This window comes from Desmodus rotundus, chromosome 3, assembly GCF_022682495.2.
Source record: "Desmodus rotundus isolate HL8 chromosome 3, HLdesRot8A.1, whole genome shotgun sequence".
Classification (NCBI taxonomy): Eukaryota; Metazoa; Chordata; class Mammalia; order Chiroptera; family Phyllostomidae; genus Desmodus; species Desmodus rotundus.
Window position 1 is genome coordinate 8355206 of NC_071389.1, and position 25085 is coordinate 8380290.

At 54.0% G+C, this 25085-nt stretch overlaps 1 protein-coding gene across 5 annotated transcripts in view; it reads left to right on the forward strand.

Annotated features, from left to right (window-relative positions):
- KAZN (kazrin, periplakin interacting protein) overlaps window positions 1–25085 on the forward strand; it is a 386173-nt gene that overhangs the window by 235349 nt on the left and 125739 nt on the right. For 2 of the 5 annotated variants that reach the window (XM_053920001.2, XM_053920002.2), the window contains exon 1: window positions 23038–23504. The exons of the other annotated variants lie outside the window; for them this stretch is intronic. In XM_053920001.2, the coding sequence (XP_053775976.1) occupies window positions 23297–23504 (208 nt within the window). In that variant the 5' untranslated portion in view covers window positions 23038–23296. Of the gene's footprint in view, window positions 1–23037; window positions 23505–25085 lie in introns of those variants that run through there. 5 annotated transcript variants of the gene reach the window in all.

Sequence of the window (25085 nt, forward strand, 5' to 3'; positions counted from 1 at the left end):
AAGGAGGCCAGCATGCAGGAGCTTGGGAGATAGAGGGTTGGGTGGGCTGGGTAGTGAGATGAGAAGGAAGAAATGTTTGGCTGAATGAATGAATAAATTGAGTGAATGCTGTCAGAATTGAAAGAAGTGAGACCGTTGGAACCTGGGGTTCAGGGACACTTTCTAGAAGACATGAGGCTTCTCTTGTGCTCCCCCATCGTAGAAACAGATTCTGTGCAGTGAGAGAGAAGGGGGACACCCATGGAGAATGGCAGGTGAGATTCAGACAGGTGGGATGCTGCTCGCACGTGGCGGCCCCCTCAGCTGTCTTATGGCAAGTCCCAATGAATGAGCCAGGTGCTAAGTGTAAGCACTCGACATAGCTGACCTTTGTCACAGCGACCCTGTGGTGGGTGATAACAGTTATCACCATGTTACAGTAAGGAAACTGAGGCCCAGAAAGGTTAGATCAATTTCCCAAGGTGCAGCCGTTGTAAATGATGGAGCTAGGTGTCAAGCCCAGGTGCTGGCCTCTGAGCCCATACATGCTCCTAGTTATCGTTGAGAGCTTGCTTTTGCACTTGGCCAAGTCACCTGCTGTGCTGCAGAACTGTCAGCTCAATTCCCAGCCAAAAGCCACATATTTGTTCCTGAGAAAAACTTGTGCCCAGACACGGGGGAACTTTGACCCACCAGCCCCACTAGTTAGGAGCCTTGAAGTGGCTTTCCAGTGTGCTGAGTACCTTTCTGCAGTAAACATTTGTCCCTTATTTGGGCCACACAGCATGCAAACCTCCTTTCTGAGCCTGAATAAGCCCCAATTGCTTTAAGATAGACCTGCTTCCCTCAATCAAGTTGAAAATGCCAGCATCCCTTACCAGAATTTTTCCCAGCTTCTCTTGAAGCTAAGGAATGAACATGTGACCTACTTTCCACCAATCAGATGCTTAGAACTGAAAGCCAGTAACCCAAAGAAGAGACAAAAAGTGCAAATTCAGATTATTCCGTTTCCAAAGGTGGTTGTGCCAACACCCGTGGGCTCATCATCAGTGGTGGCAACAGGCAAGGTAGAGTGTCTGTGCCCAATAGTATGACCTGGTCAAAAGAACTAACTCAGTGGCTTGTTCGGGGCATTAATTTTGGCTTCACACCCTCCTAGCTTGGCCCTCCGCCACCCAGCAGATGTGTGAGCTGGCCAGACACACCTGCCTTCTCTGTTTAAATTGGCTCGAATTGGTTTCCGTTGCTTGTAACCACCAGCTCTGACGGGAACACTGTCGTGGCCTCATCAGGTCACAAGAGAATTGAACTCTGATGTGAGAGGCACACGCAGCCTGTCCCAAGCAGACCCAGTGGCAGCCTCAACACTCCCAGTGGCGGATAGAGAGCTCTTCCTTTCTGGGGTCAAGAGAGGGCCTTTGGAAGACCCTCCTGAGCCTGTGAGGCTGCCCCCACTTCCTGCGGCCCCACACGATGATGTTTTTTCTGTTATCTGCATTTGAGATAGAGAAAGACAAGAGCTTAACTTTATTGAAGGCTACGTAACCTGGCGGAGGGGGGGAAAGATTTGGGACACCAAGGACCTGGGTTTGGATCTGGCTGTTCCACTCACTAAAACCTTTGCGGGCCTGAGTTTCCTCAAATGTAAAATAGGGTATATGCTTCTGTCTATAACCATTCGACGCCCAACCCCGCTGGCGTAAAAAACAGATGTTTACTGAGACATGACACTGCCCTGCGAGGTGTGGGCCAACTTGGTCTGTGGCTCTGTCTCCTTTCTTGGTGACTCCCTTCGCTTTGCCCTCCTGTGATTGTCAGCTCCCTCCCCACGCTGGAGGTGAGGCAGCTGTTGAAGCTTTGGCATCGCATCTGGGCACAATAACATCAGAGAATAGGGAGGTGTCGCCCTCATCAGCCAGAGAGTAGGGAAGCAGGTCCTCAGCAGCTCAGCAAACCACTCCTCCCACCTCATTGATCCAAACAGGGTCACATGTCCATTCTCCAGCCAATAGTTCTCACCAAGGCCATGCCACACGCTGATTGGCTTCAGCCTGAACTCCTGAGCCAACCACTGGCAAGGGTGGTGAGACTATTGTGAATGGCTTAAACCAGCAGTTCTCAGACTTTTGTTCTCAGGCCCCCAGTGGTACCCTTTTAAAAATTAGAGTGGACTCCAACAAGCTTTTGTGCAGATTATACATATTTATCGTGTTTACCGTTTTAGAATTTAAAAACGAAAAAGATTAAAAATTTATCCATTTAAAAATAACAGTAAACCCATTTTACACGTTAATATAAATAACATATTTTATGAATAGTAACCATACTTTCCGAAGCAAACAGAGTGTTAGTGAAATGAATGGCATTATTTTGTGCTCTTGCAAATCTCTTAAGTCTGGCTTCCCGGAATACGGCAGGATTCTCCTCCCTGCTTCTGCACTCGGGCTGTTGCGATAGGTTCTTCGGCTGTTGCAATAGGTTCTTTGGGTCGTTGTGTATGCGGAAAATCCAGCCTCATGCAGATGCGCGGTTGGGAACAGGAGGCCCTGGCAGACCTCCCGGAAAAGCCGCGGGGACCCCAGACACTTTGACACCCACTTGCTTAACCTAACGAGGGCTTAGCCCAGGAGCTGGCCAGGGTCAGGGCCTGCAAGCTACATGGCAGCTACACCTTGGGAGGGATGCACAGGTATTGAGGAGATACCCCACCCTCCAGTTTGCAGAGGGAATCGTCACCCCTATGCCATGGAGCACTGAGGGAGATTGTGTATGGAAAGCACTTAACACGTGGTCCACCGAATGGTGTCTGTGAGTGCGGGACCTCCGGTGAGCGCAGGTGAAAGCAATAATCCATTACGCAGATGAGCTGACGTCTTGGTTCCTCTCCCCAGGGCCCCTCCACCCACACACACCTATCATGCCACTCCTGATGCAGCTCTGGAAGCAAAGACATGCTGTGATCATTGCTGTGGAAAGGAGCGTGGGGTGTCATTCCACAGAGGGGAGGATCCAGTCAAGCCATTGAACTCGAGGACGTAAATGTTCCTGATCAGAATGAGGCAGAAGCCAGAGCTGGCACTGGCTGGGCATCAGGGTGCGCCTCAGATTTGCTGACAGTCCCAACATGGGCAAGATGGGAGCCCTTTGTCATCAGTGGCCGTGCAGACAGAGCGAGACACAGTCCAGGCGCCAGAGGCCAAAGCAAAGCATCTGATGTTGGCAGCTGGTCAGCAGGTTGGGGGTGGGGCCAGGAAGCTGAAAACTGGATGGCATCAGGAAGTCAGAGCAGGACAAGAGAGAGCAGAGGGGACTTTGATGATCTGAGGTCAAAGTCAGAGCCCCCGGCCTGCAGGAACGCTGGAGCGTGTGCACAGGCGTGCTCGCCCGTGCAGGACTGGGCAGAGAGCAGGTATCAGCCAGTCCAGGTGCAGAGGGAAGGGCAATGATGCAAGAGGCTGGCCAGAGGACACAGCTGGCAGAACTGTCTCCATTTCAAGACTCTGAGAGGGTAGGGACTTGCACCCCCAGTATCTGGGGGTGGCACATAGTGGCTACTCTGTAACTCTTGGTTGGATGAATGACCCCATATTCTCATCCCTAAAAACCATCATAACATCCCAGAATTTCCCAAGCTTTGACACCCTGATTACATCTCCCAGAGAGCCCCTTGGCCCCAGGAGCAGCACACAAAGCCTTGACCACGTGCTTGGATTGAACACGTGCAGACAGTGGGAGGAGCCTCGCTCCACAGGTGGGGAGACACTGGCTCTGGCCACAGCTCGGCACTAGGTCACTGTGTCATTTACAGGTTGTCGCTTTCCCTCTTAGAGACTCAGGCCTCCCACCAGTGGGTGGCAGGGGTCCTCAGAGGGGACCCCTGAGAACGTGTGCTGAATGAGGGGCTCAGGGATCCCAGCAACAAGGAACACAAGATGTTCCGCTAAGTCAGGTTCACAGGTAGAAGCAGGGAGATGAGTTGTCAGCCAAGGGTCAAAGTGTCTGGGGGCTTTGGGCTGTGGCCACACCCAGTGAGGTGTCCCCTCTCAACCCTAGTAACCCTTTTACAGAGCCCCCTTACCCTGGCTGACCCACAGGTGTTCGCCAGCCCCCTGACTTGATGTTGGTCAAAGCCTCCACCTGCGTTTTAGGGTAGATGCTGCTGGCAGCTGAGGCCCGTGAACTTCGGTCTGGGCCACCAAGAATGATTTGAAGGGAAGCTCAATCTCCTCTTTCCAGATGTGGGATCGGGGAGGCAGTGCAGGTTTCCGCGCACCTGCACTATGCCGAGCACCTGTGAGACACTAAACTACGTACAACTTTCTACCCACCTGGTGGGTATCGGTGTCCCAAGAAAACTGAGAGAGGGGTGCAGTATTTTGGCCAAGATCATGAAGCCAGGATTTGAACCTCTTCTCTCTCTTAGGCACTCCCCCTACCCCCACTCATCTCTCCTCCTTCCCACCCCTTTCCTCTCCCCTCCTCTCCCTGCTCTCCTCTCCCCCTACCTCCTGTCTCCTCCCTTCCCCTCTCTCAGCTCTCCCTCTCCCTCTGGGCCCCTGTGAGGCACCCAAGACCCCAAACCACCTCTCCCTCAGGGGCATGCTCAGCCCTCTTAGGAAGCGTGCCACCCGATTTCCCTCTCCCTTTGTGACCCTGCATTTCCTCCCTGTGCATTCAGAGTGACAGGTTCCTACACCCTCTCCACTCTGCCACAAAAGCTGGCCTAATCCCGTCTTCCTGACGCCCCCTCCATCCTCCGGAGCCCTGTCTTTCTGCCGGCATTCCGCCTCCCTGGCTTCAGCCCTGCGGCTGTTCCCCATGCAGACCCGCAGGATCAAGGCCAAGTTGGTCAGGAGGGCCTGGGATGGCTGGGGAGGCAGAGCCTGGTGACTGTGTCCCCTGGGGCTCCGTTGTTTGCTCGCCCGGCTGCTCCTTTGAGCCTCCTGCCCCTCATCCCAGCCCAGCCTGGGGTTTGTGAAGAGGTGGTGGCTGCCAAGAGGAAGGAACAACCACAGGGGCTCCAGGGTGCATGTTCTGCCCCCAACCCAGACTGCTTCTTGGGGAGCCATCATCCTCCTCCCACGAGCCCTGCTTAGAGCCCCCCTGGGGAGAGAGCCTCTACTCTTCTGATGCACGTGGGGCAGGTACAAGCTCTGGCCACATTGCATGAGTTGAAGCCAGTCGGTTCCTCTGTTTCACCACCTGAAAAATGGGTGCAAGAGTAGTGACTGCCCCATGGGGTCATTGGGAGGATCACACGCCTTGGAGGCAGCAGGTCGGGCTTGCAGGAAGGGCCTGGCAAGGGGGTGCACCCGCTGCCTCGATGAAGTCTATCAGGCTGCTTTTGTTGTCTAGAAACAGCTAGTCCAGGGCAGCGAGTCTCCTGGCCCAGACCCCTGGGAGTCCAGGGTTGGGTGCAGTGCCCACTCGGGTATACTGCACTGACGGCCCCCAGATTTATACAGTCTACACATAAGTGAGCATCTACTCTGTGCCAGGCACTGTCCCAAGGGCCAGGACACAGTGGTGACAAGACACAGATGGCCCTGGTCCTTAAGGAGAAAGACAGCCAGCAAGCACGTAATGACTGACCTCAGAGATATGTAAGTGCTGCGACAAAAAGAAAGCATAGTAATCAGCTGGGGACAACTGGGGGGGAGGGGCTGCTTCAGGGAAGGTCGTGGGAATGGCCCCTCTTGAGAGCTGGCATCTGACTGAGACCGGAATGGGGAGAAGGACTTGGGCACAGGTGGGGCAGGGCATGCGCATTCCAGAAAGGAGGTACAACATGTGCCAAGGCCCTGGGGTCAGAAGCAGATTGGCTTAGTCACAACGAGGCCAGTGGAGAGGAATGAAGTCAAAAGTGGGAAGGCATGGAGCTGGGGGTGGCGGGGCAGGGCCGGGGATAGACCGTGCTGTTTATGCCGTGGTCAGGATCCAGAATGTATCCAAAGAGTAACAGGAGGTCAGTGTTCTAGGCAGGGGTTCCATGGTCTGTCTGGTTATAAGTTTTGCTTTTGGGTGGAGACTGGATGGCAGGGGAGTAAGATGGAGTCAGGGAGGCCTCAGAGAGAGAGAATGGCACTCGGCCCAGGGCAGCAGCAGCTGGGGTGGTGAGAAGCTGTTAGATTCAAAATGCACGTGGGGGTGAAGCCAACAGGACCTGCTAGTGGAGTGGGTGTATCCAGATCCCACCCTGAGAACAGCCGCAGTGGGAGAAGTTCCCTCGCAGCCCAGAGTCCAAGGTCAAGGTTATGGGGATGTGGCCCTGGATCCCGTGAATCCCCTCTCTTTGGAGTGCTGCAAGGACCTCCAGTGGTGGCAGGCACTTTCCACTAATAAAACGATACAGACAGTTCACACGGGTGTCTGTGATATGCACACACAGGGGCAGCTGACCCGCGGGGCAGGTCTGGGACACAGGGGCCCAGCAAAGCGCACAGCCTCTGGAAAGGCTCAGCTAACGGTCACGTGCGTGCATTCAAAGGTGCTGCCCGCTCGAGGATGCCGACTGCGGACACGCTCTGATGGGCATAACTCTTCACGGGCTTGAAAACCCGTCGTTCTGAAAACATTCTTTTCATCGTCCACGTTATTTCTAAGGGGGGCCTAATATGCAGCTAGGGCCAGAAAGCTGCAGGTCCTTTTACCGGCTTTACCGACATTCTGGAAAATGGCATCATTAAGCCCAGGCGAATGCAGCAAATGTTTTCGTACAAAACTACTCAGTGAGGTGGAGCGGGAGGGGGGGCCACCAGGCCCACGCACGGGGAATGAAGGGCGTGGGCAGGTGGATCCTCAGCAGAAAACGTCCTGTGTTCGTTGTTGTTGTTTTAGAAAATCGAGACAATTGTCCTCATAGACACGTAAATGATGCATTAGTTTTTATTTGCGCCTCTTCCCTCCCCGCTCCTCTTTCACCTACTGTGGTCTCTCTGGTCACCCACATAGGATGCCTGATACGGGAAATGCAAGAAAAAGCACAAACCATGGCTAACAGCACCTCCATGCTCGTTCATTCAAGCACAGGATTCAAACCGGAAAGAGGCTGTGGAGGCAGGTTTTGTTGGGTGGCCCTGGGGCCGGCTGTGCTTCAGCCACCCGTGCAGACGTCCCTCTCGTCCCAGCCCTGCAGATGGGCAGCCGAGGGCAGCCCTGCACTCTGCCTGCGGGTTTCCTCCTTCGGCTGCAGGAACCAGGCTTCGCCGGGTGCCCTCAGGGAACTGGAGGTCAGGACTCGTCCACCCCAGGGCGTTGGCCAGGTGGGCAGAGAGAGGATGAGAGTGGGAGGCTGCAAGCTCCCCTGTTGTCTCTTTGTGACTGAAGATAGGGACGCGCGAGGGTGGCGTGGGAATCCACTTGCAGAGCTGAGAGACAAGCGCTTCGCGCTCCCCGCCACCCCTGGGTACAGGCCCTGCAAAACGTTGCTGGAAACAAAACATTGTACTAGTGACAAAGGTAATTTACTAATTTAATTTAAAATATCCCCATCCCGTCAATCTAACATTAATAGGTAACATTTATTGAATTCTGACTCTGTGGCACGTGCCGTTGTAAGTGCCTTCTGTGGGTTTACTCACTCAATGCTGACAAGGGAGGCAGCGTGACTGTTCCATTTGACAGATGAGGAAACTAAAGCCCCAAGTGTTAAGTATCCGCTAAAGGACATCCAGCTAGGACAGGACTCTGTCTTACTCTCTCCTGGTTTCCAGTGCCTGGCCCCCAGTGAATGTGTAAGCTAGTGAGAGGTTGGCTGGTCGACGGGTTGGTTAGTGGGTTGACTAGCGAATTGGACTAGTGAAGCAGCAAAGTTGTCGGGGGCCCAGCACACCCAGGTTGCCATCACAGCGCAGTCACTTCGAGCTGTGGCCTGGTGGAAATCACTTTCCCACACATGTCTCAAATTCCCTCATTCATCATTTCCTCGATTTTCCTCATTCGTATGGCCTATGTGGCCATAGGAACTGCCCCAGCTTGGCTGCGGATTGAGGAGGTAAATACGTACGAAAACCTGGTGCACAGTAGGTGCTGAATGACAGCTGCTGCGATGCTGAGTTCCAGCTGTGAAGGCGGCTTTGCAGCACAGTTCCAAACAGGGACACCTGCGTGCCACGCGGACGTCAGCTGGTAGGATTCGGGACGAAGCTCGCTGTCCGGGCATCAGCATAGGCAGCCCCGTGTGCCGCCTGTCAGAGGCTGCAGAAGCCTCTCCAGAGGCAAATGGAGTCGTTTCCTCCCATTGGAGGTACGTGCAGCCTCCTGCAGGTGCCACTGGCCCCAAAGACAAAAATAGGACCAAGTCGCAAGGCCTTCATTGGAGAAAGGTCGAGCAGGTCTGCCCCCAGGACATCCACCAAGGGGCTGCTAACCAAACATCAGTGATAAGAATGGGCCAAATATTTCAAGCAAATTTTTAACAAGAAAGCAACACACCACATGAATTCAGCTTGCCATTAACTGCCCAGTGGAACTCGGATGCGAACAGTGGGCACTTTAGCACTGGCTGTGATTGCCTCGGAGGATGCTGGGTGTTTTTTTCCCTCTCTCTCTTTCTTACTCTATCTTCCCTAAGCAGGTTGGCTTTCCTCCTAATTGCTTTGCTTAAGCGGATGTGAAAATTTGTTTTCATTCTTTGACTTGGCCGGCAGGGGTGGGACAGGAGCATGCCTTGTAGTGAGGACAGGTTAGCCTCAGCCGCAAGCCGGGAATGCAGACAGACAGGTAGACAACGGTGCAGAATCGAGTGCCCAGAAATAAACCCACCCCTACGTGGTCAACTAGTATCGGACCAGGGAGCCAAGAACACTCTGGGGAAAGGGCAGTCTCTTCAATGAATGGTGTGGGAAACTGGATGTTCACATGGAAAAGAATGGATTGAACCCCTGTTTTACACCACACATAACAATTAACTCAAGGTGAATAAAGGACTTAAACATAAGACCTGAAGCTGTAAAACTCACAGAAGAAAGCAGAGGGGTGAGCTCCTTGACACTGATGATTGTTTGATCTGACACCAGAAGCACAAGTAACAAAAGGAAAGATCCCTAATTGGGACGACATCAAACTAGAAAGCTTCTTTCTGCACAGCAAAGGAAACAATCAACAAAATAACAAGGCAGCCCACGGAACGGGAGAAAATATTCACAAACCATATAGCTAATAAGGGGTTAATAGCCAAAATGCATAAGGAACTTACACAACTCAATAACAAAAACAAAGTAACAAAAAACAAGCCGTTTAAAAATGGGCCGAAGAAATGAATTTTTCCAAAGAAGACATACCAGTGACGAACAGGCACATGAAAAGGTGCTCAACATCACCCATCATTTGGGAAACGCAAATTAAAACTACAGTGAGCCATGGCCTGGCACCTGTCAGAACAGCTGCTCTCGAAAGACAAGCAGTACCAAGTGCTGGCGAGGACGCGGCGGAGAAGAGGGAGCGCTTGTGCACGGCGGTGGGACCGTGAGCTGGCGCCGCCCCTGTGGGAAACGGTATGGAGGTTCCTCAGCATATTAAAATCGAGCCGCCACATGGCCCAGCAGTTCCACCTCTGGGCACTTACTCGAAGGAAGTGAAAACACTATCTCGAAAAGACACCTGCACCGCTGTGTTCACGGCAGCATTCTTGACAGCAGCCGGGGGCTGGAGACAACCTAAGTGTCCGTCCGCAGAGGACTGGATAACGAGAGGGTGATGTATATTGACATACATTTCATATCACGGAATATTATTCAGCCATAAAAAAGAAAAACCCACGAGGAGCTCCTGCCATTTGCAACAATGCGGATGATCCTGGAGGACATTGTGTGACGTGAAGTGAGCCAGACAGAGAAAGACAAACACCCTGTAGTATCTATCACTCATGTGTGGGATCTAAAGTAAAAAGTCAGACTCCTGGTAACAGAGGAAAAAATGGTAAAGACCGGGGGCCGAGGGATGGGGAAAACAAGGGGGTGTCGGTTAAAGGGCGTAAACTGCTGGCGGTAGGAGGAATACGGTCCGGGGACCTCTGGCACGTCACAGTGACTACGGTTAACAGTACCGTGCTACAGACTGGAAAGCTGCTGTGATGGGGAACATAAACGGTCTCCCCAAAACAACGGCAAAGGGGTAATGATGTGACATGGGGGGGGTGTTAACTAACCTGACTGGGGCAGACAATTTGCAATACAGACGTGGATCAAATCATCACATTCACAGCTTAACCTTACAAAATGTGCATGTCGATTGTATCTCAGTAAGGCCGGGGGGCGGGGAGAGAGAAGAAAGTGATCCGCGGGGTGTCTGCTGACCGGGGAGGAGTAGCCTCATTTCCTTCGGACGGGTACCCAGAAGTAGAATTGCGGGACCATATGGCAGTTCTATTTTTGATGTTTTGAGGAACTTCCATACGGTTTTCCATAGTGGCTGCGCCAATTTACATCCCCACCACGGGAGTCCAGAGTTCGTTGTGCAGTCCAGCCATTTGGCCTTCTGTCTCCGCAAACGAACATGTCAAAGAGGGCAGGCCTCCACATTGCTCCTCAGCATACGACGGGGTTACATCCCGACAAACCCACTGTAAGCTGACGATATCGTCGAGTTGAAAATGCACTTAATACAGCTAGCTAACTGACTGAGCATCATAGCTTAGCCTGGCCCACCTTAAATGTGCTCGAAACACAGTATCCGAAAATCGCTGGCAACACAGGGCACTGTAGTGTATCGGCTGTCCACGCGTGATCACGTGCCCGGGTGGGAGCTGTGGCTGGCTGCCACTGCCCAGCATCGTGAGAGAGGGTTGTACCCCATGTTGCTAGACTGAGAAAAGATCAAAATTCAAATCTCGAAGTACAGTTTCTACTGAATGCCTATCGCTTCTGCACCATCTTGAAATTGAAAAATTTTAAACTGACCCATCCTAAGTCACGGCCTCTGTATTCTTTTCAACATTACGAAACGTAAAACTGATCAGTGGAAACATTCCTGTGATTCTTAAAAATCATTGTGCCCTGTGGCTCAGTTGGTTGGAGCATCACCCATAAACCCAAAGGTGGCAGGTTCGAATCCTGGTCAGGGCACGTGCCTTGGGTTGCGAGTTGGGTCCCTTGTCCAGGTGTGTATAGGAGGCAACTGATGGATGTTTCTCTGTCACATTGGTGTTTCTCTCCCTCTCTTTCTTCCCCCTTCCCCCTCTCTGTGAAATCAATGAGCATGTCCTCGGGTGCCAGCTAGCGACCCTAGATTGAGGGTAGGTGGCCCTGAAATATTTCCAGGCTGCCCACCAGATATGCCTCCCTCTTTGGAAGGCCTGGGGTGGGGAAGAGTGGGGAGTGCCTCTGAAGCAGAGAAGATGTGGGTCAAGTTGAGGTATTCAGTCTGGCAATCCCTCCCCAGCCCCCAATGCTGGGATTTACAAAGGCCAAGATGAGAAAATGCAGCACTTGCCCCAGAGGAGAATCCTGTGCATAGAAGAAGGATGACCCCAGGGAAGTGACCTAAGGCCGCCACTCAGCATGTGGCACTCAGGCACATGGTCCCTGGACCGACAGCATGAGCACCTCCTGGGAGTTTGTTCGAAAAGCAAAATCTCAGACCCCACCAGCACCGGCGTTTCAGCACGATCTCCCGGAGACGTGCATGCAAGGTGAAGGCTGAGACGCTTGTGGGAGGGAGGACCTGAGAGGACCAACTGAGTTCAAAACTATGTTCTGGATACAAAGACCAGGGCATGACAGCTCTGCCTGGGCATGTCCTGAGCCGATTCCGGAAAGAAGTGTCCTATGAGCTGGGTTTGGAAGGAGGTGAAAGGTGGTGGGAAGGAGAACATTCCAGGTGGTAGGGCGGGGCAAAGGGGTGCCAGTCATCAAAGTCACGGAGATGTAAGCGAGTGTGGGTGGGGAGTGGCATCGGGAGGCTCAAGAACTCCAAGTGAGAGATGCCCTTTGGGAAACCCGGCTCAGGGGTTTCCTCGCGTGAGGGGACGCAGCGTCTGTCTACCCCCATCGCTCCCCAGAGCTGACAGGCACCCAGAACACCTCGGGTGTCCTGTTCTCATTTGTGCTGTGAAGTGGACCTTGATCCCCGTGATCTGTGACCCTATGTGAGATGTCGCAGCTCCGTGCCAGTGTTGTGCTGGGCACTCTACCTTCTTTATTGCATTTATTCTTAAAGACAACTCTCTGAGAAGGTTCTAGAGAGGCAGGGTGCCAGAGTGGTGAGGAGCACGCACACAGGAGCCAGGCTGCCTTGGTTCACATCCCGCCTTCGTTACTTATTTGCGATATCCTTGGGAAATTTATAGTCACTTTACTTACCCATAGCTCCAAGTTCCCTCTTCTCTAGGATGGAAATAGTAATAGTGTATACTTCGTAGCATTGCTGTGAGGATAGAACACAACACATAGAGTTCGGGGCCTTGACACATGGTAAGTGTTACATGTGATGGTTGGTGTTACTCTTATTATCCCTGTTGAGCAAGTGGGAAAACGGGCTCTGAGAACTTGAGTGACTTCTCGAAGGCCACACTGTTAGTCATACTCCACTACGTCCACTATCATCCCCCACGGGCTGGTCTCTCTCTTCCACTCAGCCTGACTTGGAGACCCCTTACATTCTGCCCACAATCTCCTCCTCCAACATCCAGCTTCCCCTCCACTCCCTTCCCACCTAACAGAAAACGTGTCACCTCCGATGTGTCCTTCTGAGTCTGTGACTGCCACCACACCTTCGTGTAGGTTCTTTCCTCTGCCCAGCATGCCCATCTCTGCCTACCCTGACCGTACCTTTCAAAGCTGGGGCCAAATAACACCTCTACAGATGTGCTCGGCTGGAGAAGCACCTTCCTCACTTTACCTACTTCTAACATCCATCATGGACCTGGAGTCACGAAGGGCCGTCACAGTATCTGCTTTCTCCTGAGTGGCATCAATTAGAGAAAAGGACTTGGTCTGCAGGGCTGGCCTGGGCCTTCCCAGGTGTGGGTGACCCTCCCTCTCAGGATGGTGTCCCTGGCCCGGAGCAATTGTGTCTTTTGATTCAGCTCGGGGTTTCTCAACCTCAGCACTGCTGACATTTAGGGCCAGAGAATTTCTTGCGGAGGGGGCTGTTCAGTACGTTGTAGGATGCTTAGCACCATCCCTGGATTCTGCCCGTTAGATGTCAGTGGGACACCCCCTCCCCAACTGTGGCAAACAAAAATGTCTCCAGATATGACCAAATGTCCCCTGGGGACAAAACTGCCCCCAGGTTGAGAACCCTTGGTAACCATAATTTCACTTGGGGTGACCAGGATGAGACAGGGGTGACTTTAGCATGGGAGGCTGCAGAGGGGGGTTGAAACCCCCAAGCCCATGTGCAGGGAGCTCTCATGGACCAAGAGAGGTGGCTGAGCCGGGGGGTGACAGGGAGCAGGCCCCGTTCTGGCTGTCATTGCTGAGCGGAGATGTGGTATGGCCTTTGCCAGATCTTGAAACTCTTCAAGAAAAGCCAGAAATCCTTTCTTTTATGTGAAATCCCCTGATTCTTAAATGTTGGCAATGAATAGGAGTTTTTTGAAACCATTGTGGGAAAAACAAAATATGTTTGTTAGCCAAATGTGGGCTGCCGTCTGCTAGTGCTGCGACCTTTCCCGTAAACCGAGCTTCCCTCCTAGAAGCTTCGGGTGGCTCACACCATCCTGGAGCCCGCGGGTCCCCATTGTCTCTGCAACGATTTGTGTCTTAGACACCCACCACGTATGAGCCCCGTGCCGTGCTTCCGAAGCAGACCTCCCTGCCCGTGTGGGCCACTCCAACCCCCTTCTGAGGCTCCATTCCAAGAAGATGGAGGGGTCTAAATTCCTAAGGGAGAGAGAATATGTCTAGAAGGGGGTGAAGAACCCCAAGCTTGTGCCAGCTCAGGCACTGATTTCCTGTGTGACCTTGGGCAGTCACTTCCCCTCTCTGGGCTTCAGTTTCCTCCTCCGTCAAATGTGTGTAGGAAGAAGAAAGTGGGGGGAGGTTGAAAGCATGTTCTCTGCTCCTGGAACTTGAATGAGCATTGCCCCTTGGCTGTGCAGAGCACCAGCTGGCTTGCAGTGTGCCCAGCAGGCGTCCCCGTCCCCAGACAGAGCTGGGTTGGGGCACACAGGCTCCACCCTCCAGCTCAGACTCCCTGCACTTCAGCATGAGGAGTCTGGGTCATGAGGTCATCGGTGCTGGAGGCTGCCCTGAGGGCAGAGTGAACGCCCACATCTCCTAACTCCCTGTCCAGTGCTCCTTCTGATCTAATACATTGGGATCTCCCAGGAGTGGGCACGAGTGAGATGTACAAGAGAGACAGACAGACAGATGGACGCAGGACAAGCACTGACTTGGCCTGTTCCCTAAGACCAGTGGTGGAGAGCTCCATGCCCACAGCACCCAGGCATGAACGAGGGAGGCGGGGGTAAGACAACAGGGAGCAGTGAGGATGATGGGGGGTGGCACACTACCACCATGGGAGATGGAATGGGGGTGCGCTATTACCAGACCTCTGATTTTTCTGAAATAAAGCTAAATATCTGAATTCTTTGGCGTAAATTATCCTAACTTCAAAATGCTGGCTGCTAGGGTTTTTTTTTTTTAATGTTTTTTAATAGAGTTCTAGGAAAAGAAAACCTGTTTGCAAACTACATTTGATTCGAGGGCCACCAGTCTGCAACCTCTGCTCCCTTCTCTTACCCTCAGTTTACTCTGCTGTGAAATGGGTATAGTAACAGTCCCCCTCTCACAGAGGGCAGTTGAGTGGTTCAGTGGCATGATGCCATTGGAGGGCCTATCCCCCCTCGGGGCTCACGGTCAATGGTAGCTATGGCTGTTTACTAAGACGGCCGGGGGTGGGGGGGGACACTTAGGAGAAGTGGGGAGGGGCTTGTTAGGTCAAGTGCAGGGCAACTGGGAAGCCGTGAGCCAGAACCCGGGACCTTTCCGCTGACCCACACATTCTAGTTATGTGCGCGCGCTGTGTGCCCAGCCCTGTGGGCACCCATCCATGGGAGACCTCTCCCTGCCTTGAATTTACAGGGGAGGTAGCATTAGGCCCATCCAGTAGCTGGTGGGGCCATCCTTCACCCCAGGAAACCCCGAGTGTTTCTGCGCTGAGCTCTGATTTGGGAGAAACAAAGCGCTTTCAAAGGTCAGGCCTTTAGGAACCAGACTGAAGCTTCTTTTACATTTAGCAAAACACATTTTGCTTGTTTATTTTAATGAGAAGCTTCAGGGGGAAGGTGCCAGTCCTTCCTACATATCTGTTTGACAAAGTGCCTCTTGAAGCCAGTTCCAAAGATATTTAAAGGACAATTCCGGGAAAAGAAAAACTTAGAACAAATTCTAATTAGTCCCGTTGGGACCAGGGGCCATGGCAGACTGCTGCCCTGAGAACTCGGAGACCAGGGCCTCGGGTTACCTCCTGATGGGCAGAGTGTTCCGCCTTCCTCCCTAGGCTTGGCCGACACAGGGGCAGCTGGAGGCAAAGTCAGGCCCTTCCCAGCTTCGCTGGGGGCCCTGGCAGCCATGGAAGCCCCTCCTCTGCTTGTGTGGTGACGATGGAGTCCCTGTGAGCTCCACCTTCAGAGTTGGAGAAGCCGGAGTCCCTCTGGCTGACATGCCCAGTTCGGGTGGGTGGGCAGACGGTAGGGCAGGCAGGCAGGTAAAGCCCATAATTACAGGAAAGCAGCCGTGGGCGTGTGTGGACAGGTCTCCTGGAGCCCAGGCAGGTGGCCTCCTGGCAAGGGAGGGCCCCTGAGTTTGGACTCTGGGTGCAGAAAGCCATTGCGGTGGGGGAGGGGAGTTATGTAACTGTGACAGCACGGCCACTGAGAAAGTGACCTTGCTATGCTCCGCTGCCTCCTTCTTCCCACTCAGAAGGGCATGAAGACCTAGCAGCCCTTTCTTAAAGCAGGGCAGTGGCCCTTGACTTTGTCAGCCTCCAGGTTACCTGGATGGATGTGAAAACAGACTGTCAGACCCACCCCCTGAGTTTCTGACTCAGGAAGTGGGGGTGGGGCAGAGAATTCGCATGTCTCATAAATGCACAGATGTTGCTGAGGCAGCTAGACCAGGGGCCCCTCCGAGAACCACTGCTCCAGGGCTTGGTGAAGTCAGCCTGCCTGAGATCCCTGATTTGCTGCGTGCCCCTGGGCAAGTGACTGAGCCTCTCTGGACTCCTGTTTTTCTCAGGAGGAGAAGCTGGCCTTGTCTTTGACCAACTAAACCCCTCCATCCCCATGTTGAAATGCCTAATTACTATTTGCAGGTAACTCAGAGATCTTCACAAGAAAGGCCCAGGCCTTTTCGCACAGGGTTCTTACCCCCTGGTTCCCACTTGCTTGTAGCCGCTGTGGGAGCTGAGTTATTGTAGGAGATATGGACACTTTAAGCCTTAAAGGGAGAAGCCAGGCCAGCATCTCTAGGCATCAGCGCTCACCCTGCGTGCAAGAATCTTGAAGCAGTTCAGTAGCCAGGTCTTTGGGATCACTTTGTTGCTTTGAGGAGGTGGGTGGCAGGGGCTGGCCACAGTCCCAGAGATGAGGCATCTATGGCATGGAGAGTATAACCAAAGTCACATACCTGCCAGCAGTTCCTTCTCATCTGAGCGTCCACATGCACTGTGAGCTTCCCACACACTGGGGGGCGCAGAGGAGTGCTGGAAAGATACATTCTCCTTTGCGGAGATTGCCAGTGTGTCCCGGGGGTCCCTCTGCGTCCCATGCCAGCACACTGCAGGTGCCCTTGGCAGGCTACGCGGCAGGGTGGTCCACCTGCAGAGCCCAGCGCAGCGGCCGGCACGCGGTTGGTGCACAATCGGTACTTGTTGAATTAACGAATGAACACATGAAGACAGACTGGATCAAAGTGCTGCCCCTAAACTTACCAGCTGTGTGACCCTAGACGAATCCTTTCGCCGCTCTAAGCCTCAGTTTCTCCAATGTAACAGCAGAATAATAGTGTGATGATAATAATAAACAATAATGGCATAATAATTAAGAGAGCAGGCTCTGGAGCCACACCTGCCTACACCTGAATCCTGGCTCCGCCGTATGCAGCTGTGTGACCTCAGGCAACCTACTAAACCTCTCTGTTCCTTGGTTTCCTCATTGGTAAAGTGAGGGCAATGATAGTACTCATATGGTATTGTGGGGATTAAAATGAGCAATACGTGTAAAGTGCACTACCCAACATTGTTAATAACCCTTAGTGACGATTCTATCTCTGTGCATTGGTAAATTAAGTAACATTTAAGTACTAAGTGACTAGCAGAGAGCCCGGCACAAAGGCAGAAGTGCTCAGTAAACAGTAACCATTATTCTTATCTTGGACACTCAATGGCCCATGGCCCTTTGTGTCTGTAGAGTCACACATAAGAAGTATAGACAAAAAGGTCTTAAAATTGCTGTCGTGGGCGTAGGTGTCATTCCCAGAAGCCACCAACCCAGGGTTAAAGGGCCCCAGATGGGATGGTGAAGTGCCATCTGTGGCCACCAGGGGCAGCAGAGAGCCCATCCCACACCAATAATTAAAAAATGGGTTGGCTCCTCCATCCTGCCACTGGCCAGCCGGCATTCTCCCTAACCCTGATGCCGGAGACATTTCTGCAGAGAACACTCCTTCATTCCTAGTGTTAGACTCCCAACGCTACATTTATCTGCCACATCATCTTGGATAAGCCCTTGGTCTTCTTAAACTTCAGTTTTCTCACCTGGAACATGGGGAGAGGGTGATTTGGAGTGTTGAGTGAGCTAGAAAGGACAGTCCCTGAGGCAAGGTGTGCGCTCAGTCAATAACACCTGGTGCCAAGGTAGCATCATGGTTATTACACTGGACTCTGCAGCTGGACCACATCAGCTTCAGCCCTGCCTGCCTGCATCACGCACTGGCTGGGTGCTTCTGGTGAAGTGACTCGACTTCTCGGTGCCTGTTTTCTCATCTGTAAAATGGGGTGATAATAACAGCACACAAAACTCTCAGGGTTGTTGGGAAACTTAAATGTAAATCAACACAGTAAATGCTACATCAGTGTTTGCCAGTATTGTTATTGTAAGTCATAGTGTTTTTGATGTTACCATCTTTAGTCTGAATAAGCTGCAACATTTTAACTTCCTGCAGAAACCTCACTGCTTGAGAGGAACAGCCCAAAAAGGGGGCTTAGGAGAAACAGGAGACATGGGGCCCCTGGATAAGGAAGGACTTTTTCCTTTGCTGCCCTTGAGGACCTGACTGGGCACTCAAGGACAGTCCGACAGGTGGGGCACAGAGGCCAGCTGCACTCTGCGAAGATGCTTTGATGCCCAGCTCCAGGCTAAGCCTCTGCCTCCCGGCAGGTCTTTCAGAAGCCCCCAGAGGCGATCAGGATCTTCACCAGGTCCCTCGGGGCCCCAGAGAGATCAAAGTGTACCGGTGAGCCTGTAACAGGCACACAAAAGTCTCCAGCCAGGAAGTCTTCGTCGGGACAGATGGCACTGTGGACCTTGGCTAAATCCTCTGTTCCCCCAAGGCAAAGGTCTCAGTGCGTTTGGAGGAAAACCGCAGTCTAATCCTCCTCGCTGCACCTGGGCCCCAGAGTCCTGCTGGGACGGCCGGGGGAGGTCAGCACCAACCCCCCAGGTGACCTTGGTCACAAAGCCATCCTAGGGCTTGCCGAAGGACTTCCAAGTCACTTTGGAGTCCCCAGGAATGGATTGAAGGCAGCAGATGTCCATGGAGATAGCAGCAGTGCTTGTCTGGCTTAGAAGCAATGGGCATGTCATTCAGGTCCCGTCCAGCCATGTCCCCCACACCGTGGTTTGAGGGTTCACCCTGTGCCAGGCACCATTCAGAGCTCTGCGCGTGCCTCTTATCCTGAGAACTTCCCACCACAACCACACAAGGTGGCGGCCATGACCACCTCCTCTTTAGAGGTAAAAGGCCTGAGACGTCACGCAGCCAAATCATTTGTCCAAGATCGTACACCAGGGACTGTCAGAGGCAGGATTTGAGTCCTGGCCCCTCTGCCTCCAGAGAATGTGTCCCCAACCTCCAGGGGCAGGCAGCCACCAAGATGGCCCTCCTGGATCCCGCCTCCTGGTATTCACACCTCCCTGTAATCTCTCCCATGTGGGAGGGACCTAGTGACTCACTTCTAAGGAACAGAAGGGGGAAAAGGTGATGGATGTCATTTCCAAGTCAGGTTACAAAGAGACAGCGGCTCCCGTCTTGCGCACGCCCTCTGTTGCGCCCACCCGAGGCCTCTGGAAGAAGCGAGCTGCCCTTCGGGAGTCGATCCACAGCTCTGTGGCAGGGAACTGGCGCAGAGGTCCTCTGTGCAACACCCCACGAGGAACTGAATCTGGCCAAGAGCCACATGAGCGAGCTTGGGAGGAGACCCTCCCCAGTTGGAGCCTTGAGTTGACTGCAGCTCCGGCTGACACCATGACAACAGCCTGTGACAGTCCGTGAGCCAGAAGCACCCAGCTCAGCCCCCCCTGGGTCCCTGACCCACAGACACTGAGAGGGAATAAATGCAGGAATGCTGGTTGTTTAAGCCACTGCGTTTCAGGGCAATTGGAAACGCAGTGAGAGGTAACGAATATACTTGCTGTTACTACTAGCAACACACACACACAACAACCATGAGAAGGATAGAAAAGACCAACTCAACCACAGCAGGCAGAGCTGGGGAAGCCCTGCTCACACCCGCCGGCCCAGCCCTTCGTTTCGCTTTTGCTGGTGATGGCACCCAGGTGCATTGACAGAAAGGCCCTCTTCCAAGGTCGCACACAAGCTAGGGAGACCTGGCATGGCCCTCGAGGTCTCCGGATTCCCAGAAACCATTGTTGGGAGTTCACGGGGGCATTATCCACAAAACTGTACATACTCCTAGGAATCCAGACTTGCTACCTTGTCTCAGCTCCAGGTGCTTGGAGCTGGAAAGAGTACAGTACTGCTGGCTGGAAGGTCTCAGTAAAACTTCTTCTCCAAATACTGAAACCACAGCCAAGAAAAAAAATACCTGAGAAATTCCAGTGGGCTCAAATATTCCACTGCAAGCGGACACCAAATACAGTGGGGTCCTTTAGTACAATGCGTCTCAGCTTTTGTTTTTCAGGCCAAATATTTATTGCCCTTTTCTCCTGTAATCCAGAGGAAGTTCCCCTGGGAGTGAGGGGACACTGTGAATGGGAGCTGCTCTGACCCCTTTGGCCCCTGTCCCCAGCCTTTTTTGTGTTTTCTTTGGTGGCACCCTGGTGGCCTGAGGTCAGGGTCGTGGGGACAGGGTCTGGGCTCAGAGCTCAGATCCCAAGCAGCCTCCCCACCCTCTGGTTGGACTGCCCACTTCCCCCTCTGCTTCTTACTGAGACGACCGTCCACAGGACTGGATGGAGACAGTTCCTGCAGCCTTTCCCTACCCGCCAGGTCCTCCCTTCCTGCGCACCCTGGAGAGGGAGGAGTGAGCCAAATCTCAGGCCCAGCTGTCTCCAACATCGATTCCCAGCATCCCTGGGAGACTGGGAAAATCTTCTGGGAGTTGGACCAGCTACATAATTTGTGGATCCCAGTGCAAAATGAACATGTGAGACCCCCAGCTTAAAAAAACAAAGAATTTTAAGGCAACGACAGCAGAGCATTCACTCTGGCGCAGGGCCCTTCTGCACAGCTTGTATGCTCAGAAGCTGGCCTGGTCTTGGGGTCTCCAATTAAACCCACCCTGAGTAATCCTTCCGGCAGGGCCTGCCCAAGCTGCTCACAGCAGAAAGTGGTTGTCACTTCTTGACCAAACTTTGCTGATAAGGAAAGCAATGGAAATTCACCAGGACTGTGGGCTGGAGAAACGGCTTGGACTGTTGAAATGCAGATGAAACATGTGCAGACTTCTAAGAGGTTGCAGAGGGGACCTATAAGGGCTGCAGTGAAACGAGCCCTGGTGGCCGGAGGGCTGGATAAAAACTTCTAGATATACTTACTTACTTGATCTTTCTCCTCCCTCTCCTTTTCCCTCTTTTCTTTCTTCTTCTTAAGTTTTTTTAAAGAGTTGCCAACATTTCAAACTTAAGATTTCACATAAATATTCACACTCCTAGTAGCTCTAGAAGCAAATTAAAATCTCTGGTAACACAAGAGCCACATTCCCACGTGACAACAATCTACTGCCTCCTCTACAAGGATTGGTGGCCTCTTATTTGCTACAGACCTCACCACTCCCTAATGCCTCCCTGACACAGAATCCAAGTGACAAGTGTACGTAGTCACACCTGTGCTGCTGTTTTCTTGTCATGGAGTTAAGAGGAACATGCGTGTCTGTATCAAAAGTGAGAAGTTAGAAGGAGAATCGAGAGTTCCACGTGCTTCAGGAAACATGGGGAAGAGCAGGTCTCTTTGTGGAGGAACCTCCCTACACGTTTAATACGTAAAGAGTCTAAGTCCAAAGAATACTACTTAAATGTTCTTATGGGACAAACCACAGCCGTCCCCACACAGCTCAGCTCACTCATTTCTGTCCCCAGTTGGATCCCTGAAGGCACCAAAAGAGAGACTCCTGGACCAGAAGTCTCCGGAATGCAAGGGCAGTCCCAGCGTCTCCACCTACCAGGGCCCACGGCCACCTTTCCTTTGTTCTGTTCTGCCCGTTACCCCAGCGAAGGCAGTGGACTTGCGGGATCACCAGCACCTCCTCTCTCTTACTGTAGGGCCAGGAGGTGTGGGTGTTTAGCCCCCGTGAGTAGTGTTCTTTCCCAGCTGGGAGCACCATCCACATTTGCCGTACTGGCCAGCCCTCCGCTGGGCAGTCGGGGTTCCTGTTAGACAGGGGAAGGGGGTCTGAGGCTGCCCTGCGGACCTCCACAGCTGGCCAGCTTCCCTGTCTGGGAGGGTGAGGAAGATGTCGTGGTGGACGCTGGCAGAGCCATGATGAATGGTGACAGGCGGTGCTCCTCCCCCACAGACAGGAGGGTGACAGGGTGAACGGGTTTAGAGACCTGGTGGGGAAAGTCACTCAGCTCCCACAGCTTGTTGGAGAACCATATGCCAGTGACCCAGAAATTCTCAGAGCTCAGGCCTGGGCCAGTGGGAGCCACAGGTTACCAACCAGGCCTGGGAAGGGTCAGGCGCATGCTGCCCAGAAGTGGGGCTGGAGTTGCCATGGAGAGTGTGTGACTCCTCACCTGGCCCATGTTTTCTGCCTCCCTGTGTCTACAGTGGGGGCGGGGTGGGGGGTGGGGGTGGGGGACTAGACCTGCCTCCTGGGCTTTGGGGAGATAATTAGTCCTTCTAAAGAGCATCATAATCCCCAGATCAAAGGGGCTCGGAGCTGCAAACTCACTTGACAGTGAGTACTGCCAGCCACTGGAGCACCCACTCCAGTGGGCGGGTTCCGATTTTCAGGCTCTCCAAGGTGCCACCTCCCCTGCCGCATGGCTGCCTTAGAGAGTCCATCCGCAGCACCGATGACAGACGGAAATGGAAATGACTATGACCCCATTTTCTAGGTGGGGAAACTGAGGCTCCAGGAAGCGAGGTGCAGACACAGGGCTCCCCCACCAGATCATGGGTTTGGACCGTGGCGGTTTTCTTCCCCACCCACACAGCCAGTGCCCTCAGCATTATATTCTCTTAGAGAACGACTGGTCACACTGTACAGGTGCAGTCACTGTCCCCGGGCTCCTGCCGCTTTCCTGCCCACTCTCTCTGCCCTCTCCAGGCCAGTCACCGCCACTGCAGCTCTTCAGCTAGCCGGTCTCGAGGGGGTCAGAAGAGTGCAGACAGATGCAAACCGGGGTGCCAGGCAGCCATCCCCTTGATGCGCTCGCTCACTTGGGGTTTTCAAAGACCTGGGTTCGGGCCGTCACTTCCGACCCCTGTGACACTGGCCACCTTTCTGATCGTCAGCTTCTCCAGGAGTGACCCTGCTGGGGATGCACTGAGTAGCCAGGGCCCGGCGCGCAATGGGGCAACGCCGTGAGCCCCGAGGCGTTGGGGCGAGTCTGGGCGCCGCGGAGGGGCCGGGGCGGGGCCGGGGCGGGGCGCGGGCGGGCCGGGGCGGGGCGAGCGGCCGACCCTCGGCAGCCCGGAAGGAGCGGGAGGAGGAGCCGCGGGAGTGAGAGTCGTTCCCACGTGAGAGGCTCCGCGGCCGGATTCCTCGCGTGCGGCGGCGGCGGCGGCGGACGGCCGGGCGTCCGGCCGGACAGAGAGCCCTGGTCCCGCGCGCTCCGGCGGCCGGGCGGGCGGCGGGGGCGGAGCTCGGCTGCGCCCAGATGCGGCGGCGGCCCCGGGGGCTGTGAGCCCGGCGCCGGCCGTCGGAGCCCAGCGCGCCGCCTCGGGCAGCGCCCCCCCGGGCACGCGGCATGCGGGCGGCCGACTCGGGCACCTGGGAGCGCGTCAGGCAGCTCGCGGCGCAGGGCGAGCCGGCGCCTTCCTGCGGGGCGGGGGCCGGGCCGGCGCGCCCCCCGGAACCCGCAGCCTACGAGCAGTATGCGGACGCGGCCGGGCCCGGAGACCGGCCCCGCGCCCGGGCGCCCTCCTTTCCAGCGGATGGCGACTGCAGCCAGCCCGGTAGGTGCGCGCGGGGAGGGGAGGGCGGCGCGGCCTCAGGCCTGGGGAGCCGCCGGGGCCGGGCGCGCGGGGGCGCTCCGGGCCGGGATCGGGAAGCCGCTGATGGCAAAGTTCTTGTTGTGCGCGAAGCCCGGAGCGCGGAGCCAGGAGCGCGGGGAACAGCGGCAGAGGCGCTGGATGGAGAGTTAGTTCTTTGGCGCAGGGTCGGGGACCTCGGGGCTCCACGGCTTTTCCGACCCCACCGCCCATCCCCAGCGAGGGCTGCAGAGGGAGTTCAAGGCCACGCCTGCCGGAGCGGTGCAGTCCCCGCGGCACCTGGAGACCTAGCTCTGAGCTGGCCCCAGCGCCTGCTCTGGAAAGCGGGGAAAAGGGGCCAGCCCCGCGCGAAGTACCCCTGTGACCGCACCTCTAACCCACCTGGTAGCTCATAAAGTGCCAGGAGAGCCCTGCTTTACAGAGAGGAAAAGTAGTGGTTCGCATTTGCTGGGAGCGAACCGATTTCTCATACACTTGAACGACCAATGCAGGAAGAGAAATTGCAACGGTGGAGACAAACGCAATGGTCTAATTGTGTGTCGTTGGCTCCTCCGCCCCAAGCGGAGCACAGCGTTCTAGTGTTAAAATGCCCGTGTGGGTGCGCCCACTCCGTTGTGCCCGGGTCTCAGCAGGTCCCCCAGTAACACCCCCATCCCACCCCGCAAGTTAGGTCTTGGGAGCGGGAGACAGGAACCCCTGGATTCGCTTGGCTCGCGGATAGGAAGAAATTCAGATGGAAGGCAAAGGGTTTCTGGGCAGTTGGAAGTTTGAATACTTTTCCCAGGAAAAATTGGAGCAGAGTGAATTTGATCTTGAACCTACTGCAGTGTTTCTTTGAATCTTATCACAGCTCACAGAGTGAGGCTCTGTTATCTCCAAGAAGATGAGGCCAGAAAAGGCCTGAGGTTAATCAACTTTCCCTAAGTCCCACAGCCCTAAACCTTGGGCCTGGAATTTCTAATTTGTCTCTCAGTTGACACCAGAATGCCTCTCCCAGGCAGCAAGTTTACCAGCTGGGAAACATGAGGCTTGTTTTTATTTACCTAATAATTTTTTTCCTATGAGAAAAAAGCCAGCAGCAAGCCCTCCCTATTTCAGGGCCCCCGTTGGTCTCCCCAGGAGATGGAATCCTGGGGGTCATTGTTCTAACCACAGGAGCTGGGACTGCCAAGCAGATGGCTTTTATTAGCTGAGCTGCTGCTGGTGTCCTGGAACAATTGGAATCTTGGGTCACCAAGGGTCTAGAAGAGGGACGCAGAGCTCTGGAAGGAGCTTGAGTCCCTGGCCCTTTGGCCTTGGGGCTGGGCCAGCCGGAGGCAGTCGCACCTCTTCCCCAGATGCATGGAACAGTTCGAGTCCAGGACTTGGTGCAGAACAACACAGATGCAAAGAATAAGCAACTGGGAGAGCTTGGGCAAGTTGTTTGATCTTTTTGAGACTCAGTTCATGGAAATAATAGTGTCAACTAATGGTTAGATCATTCAGAGCTGGTGTCTGCAAAACACCTTGCCTAGTTCATAGTTGATGCTTAATGAATTTTAGTCG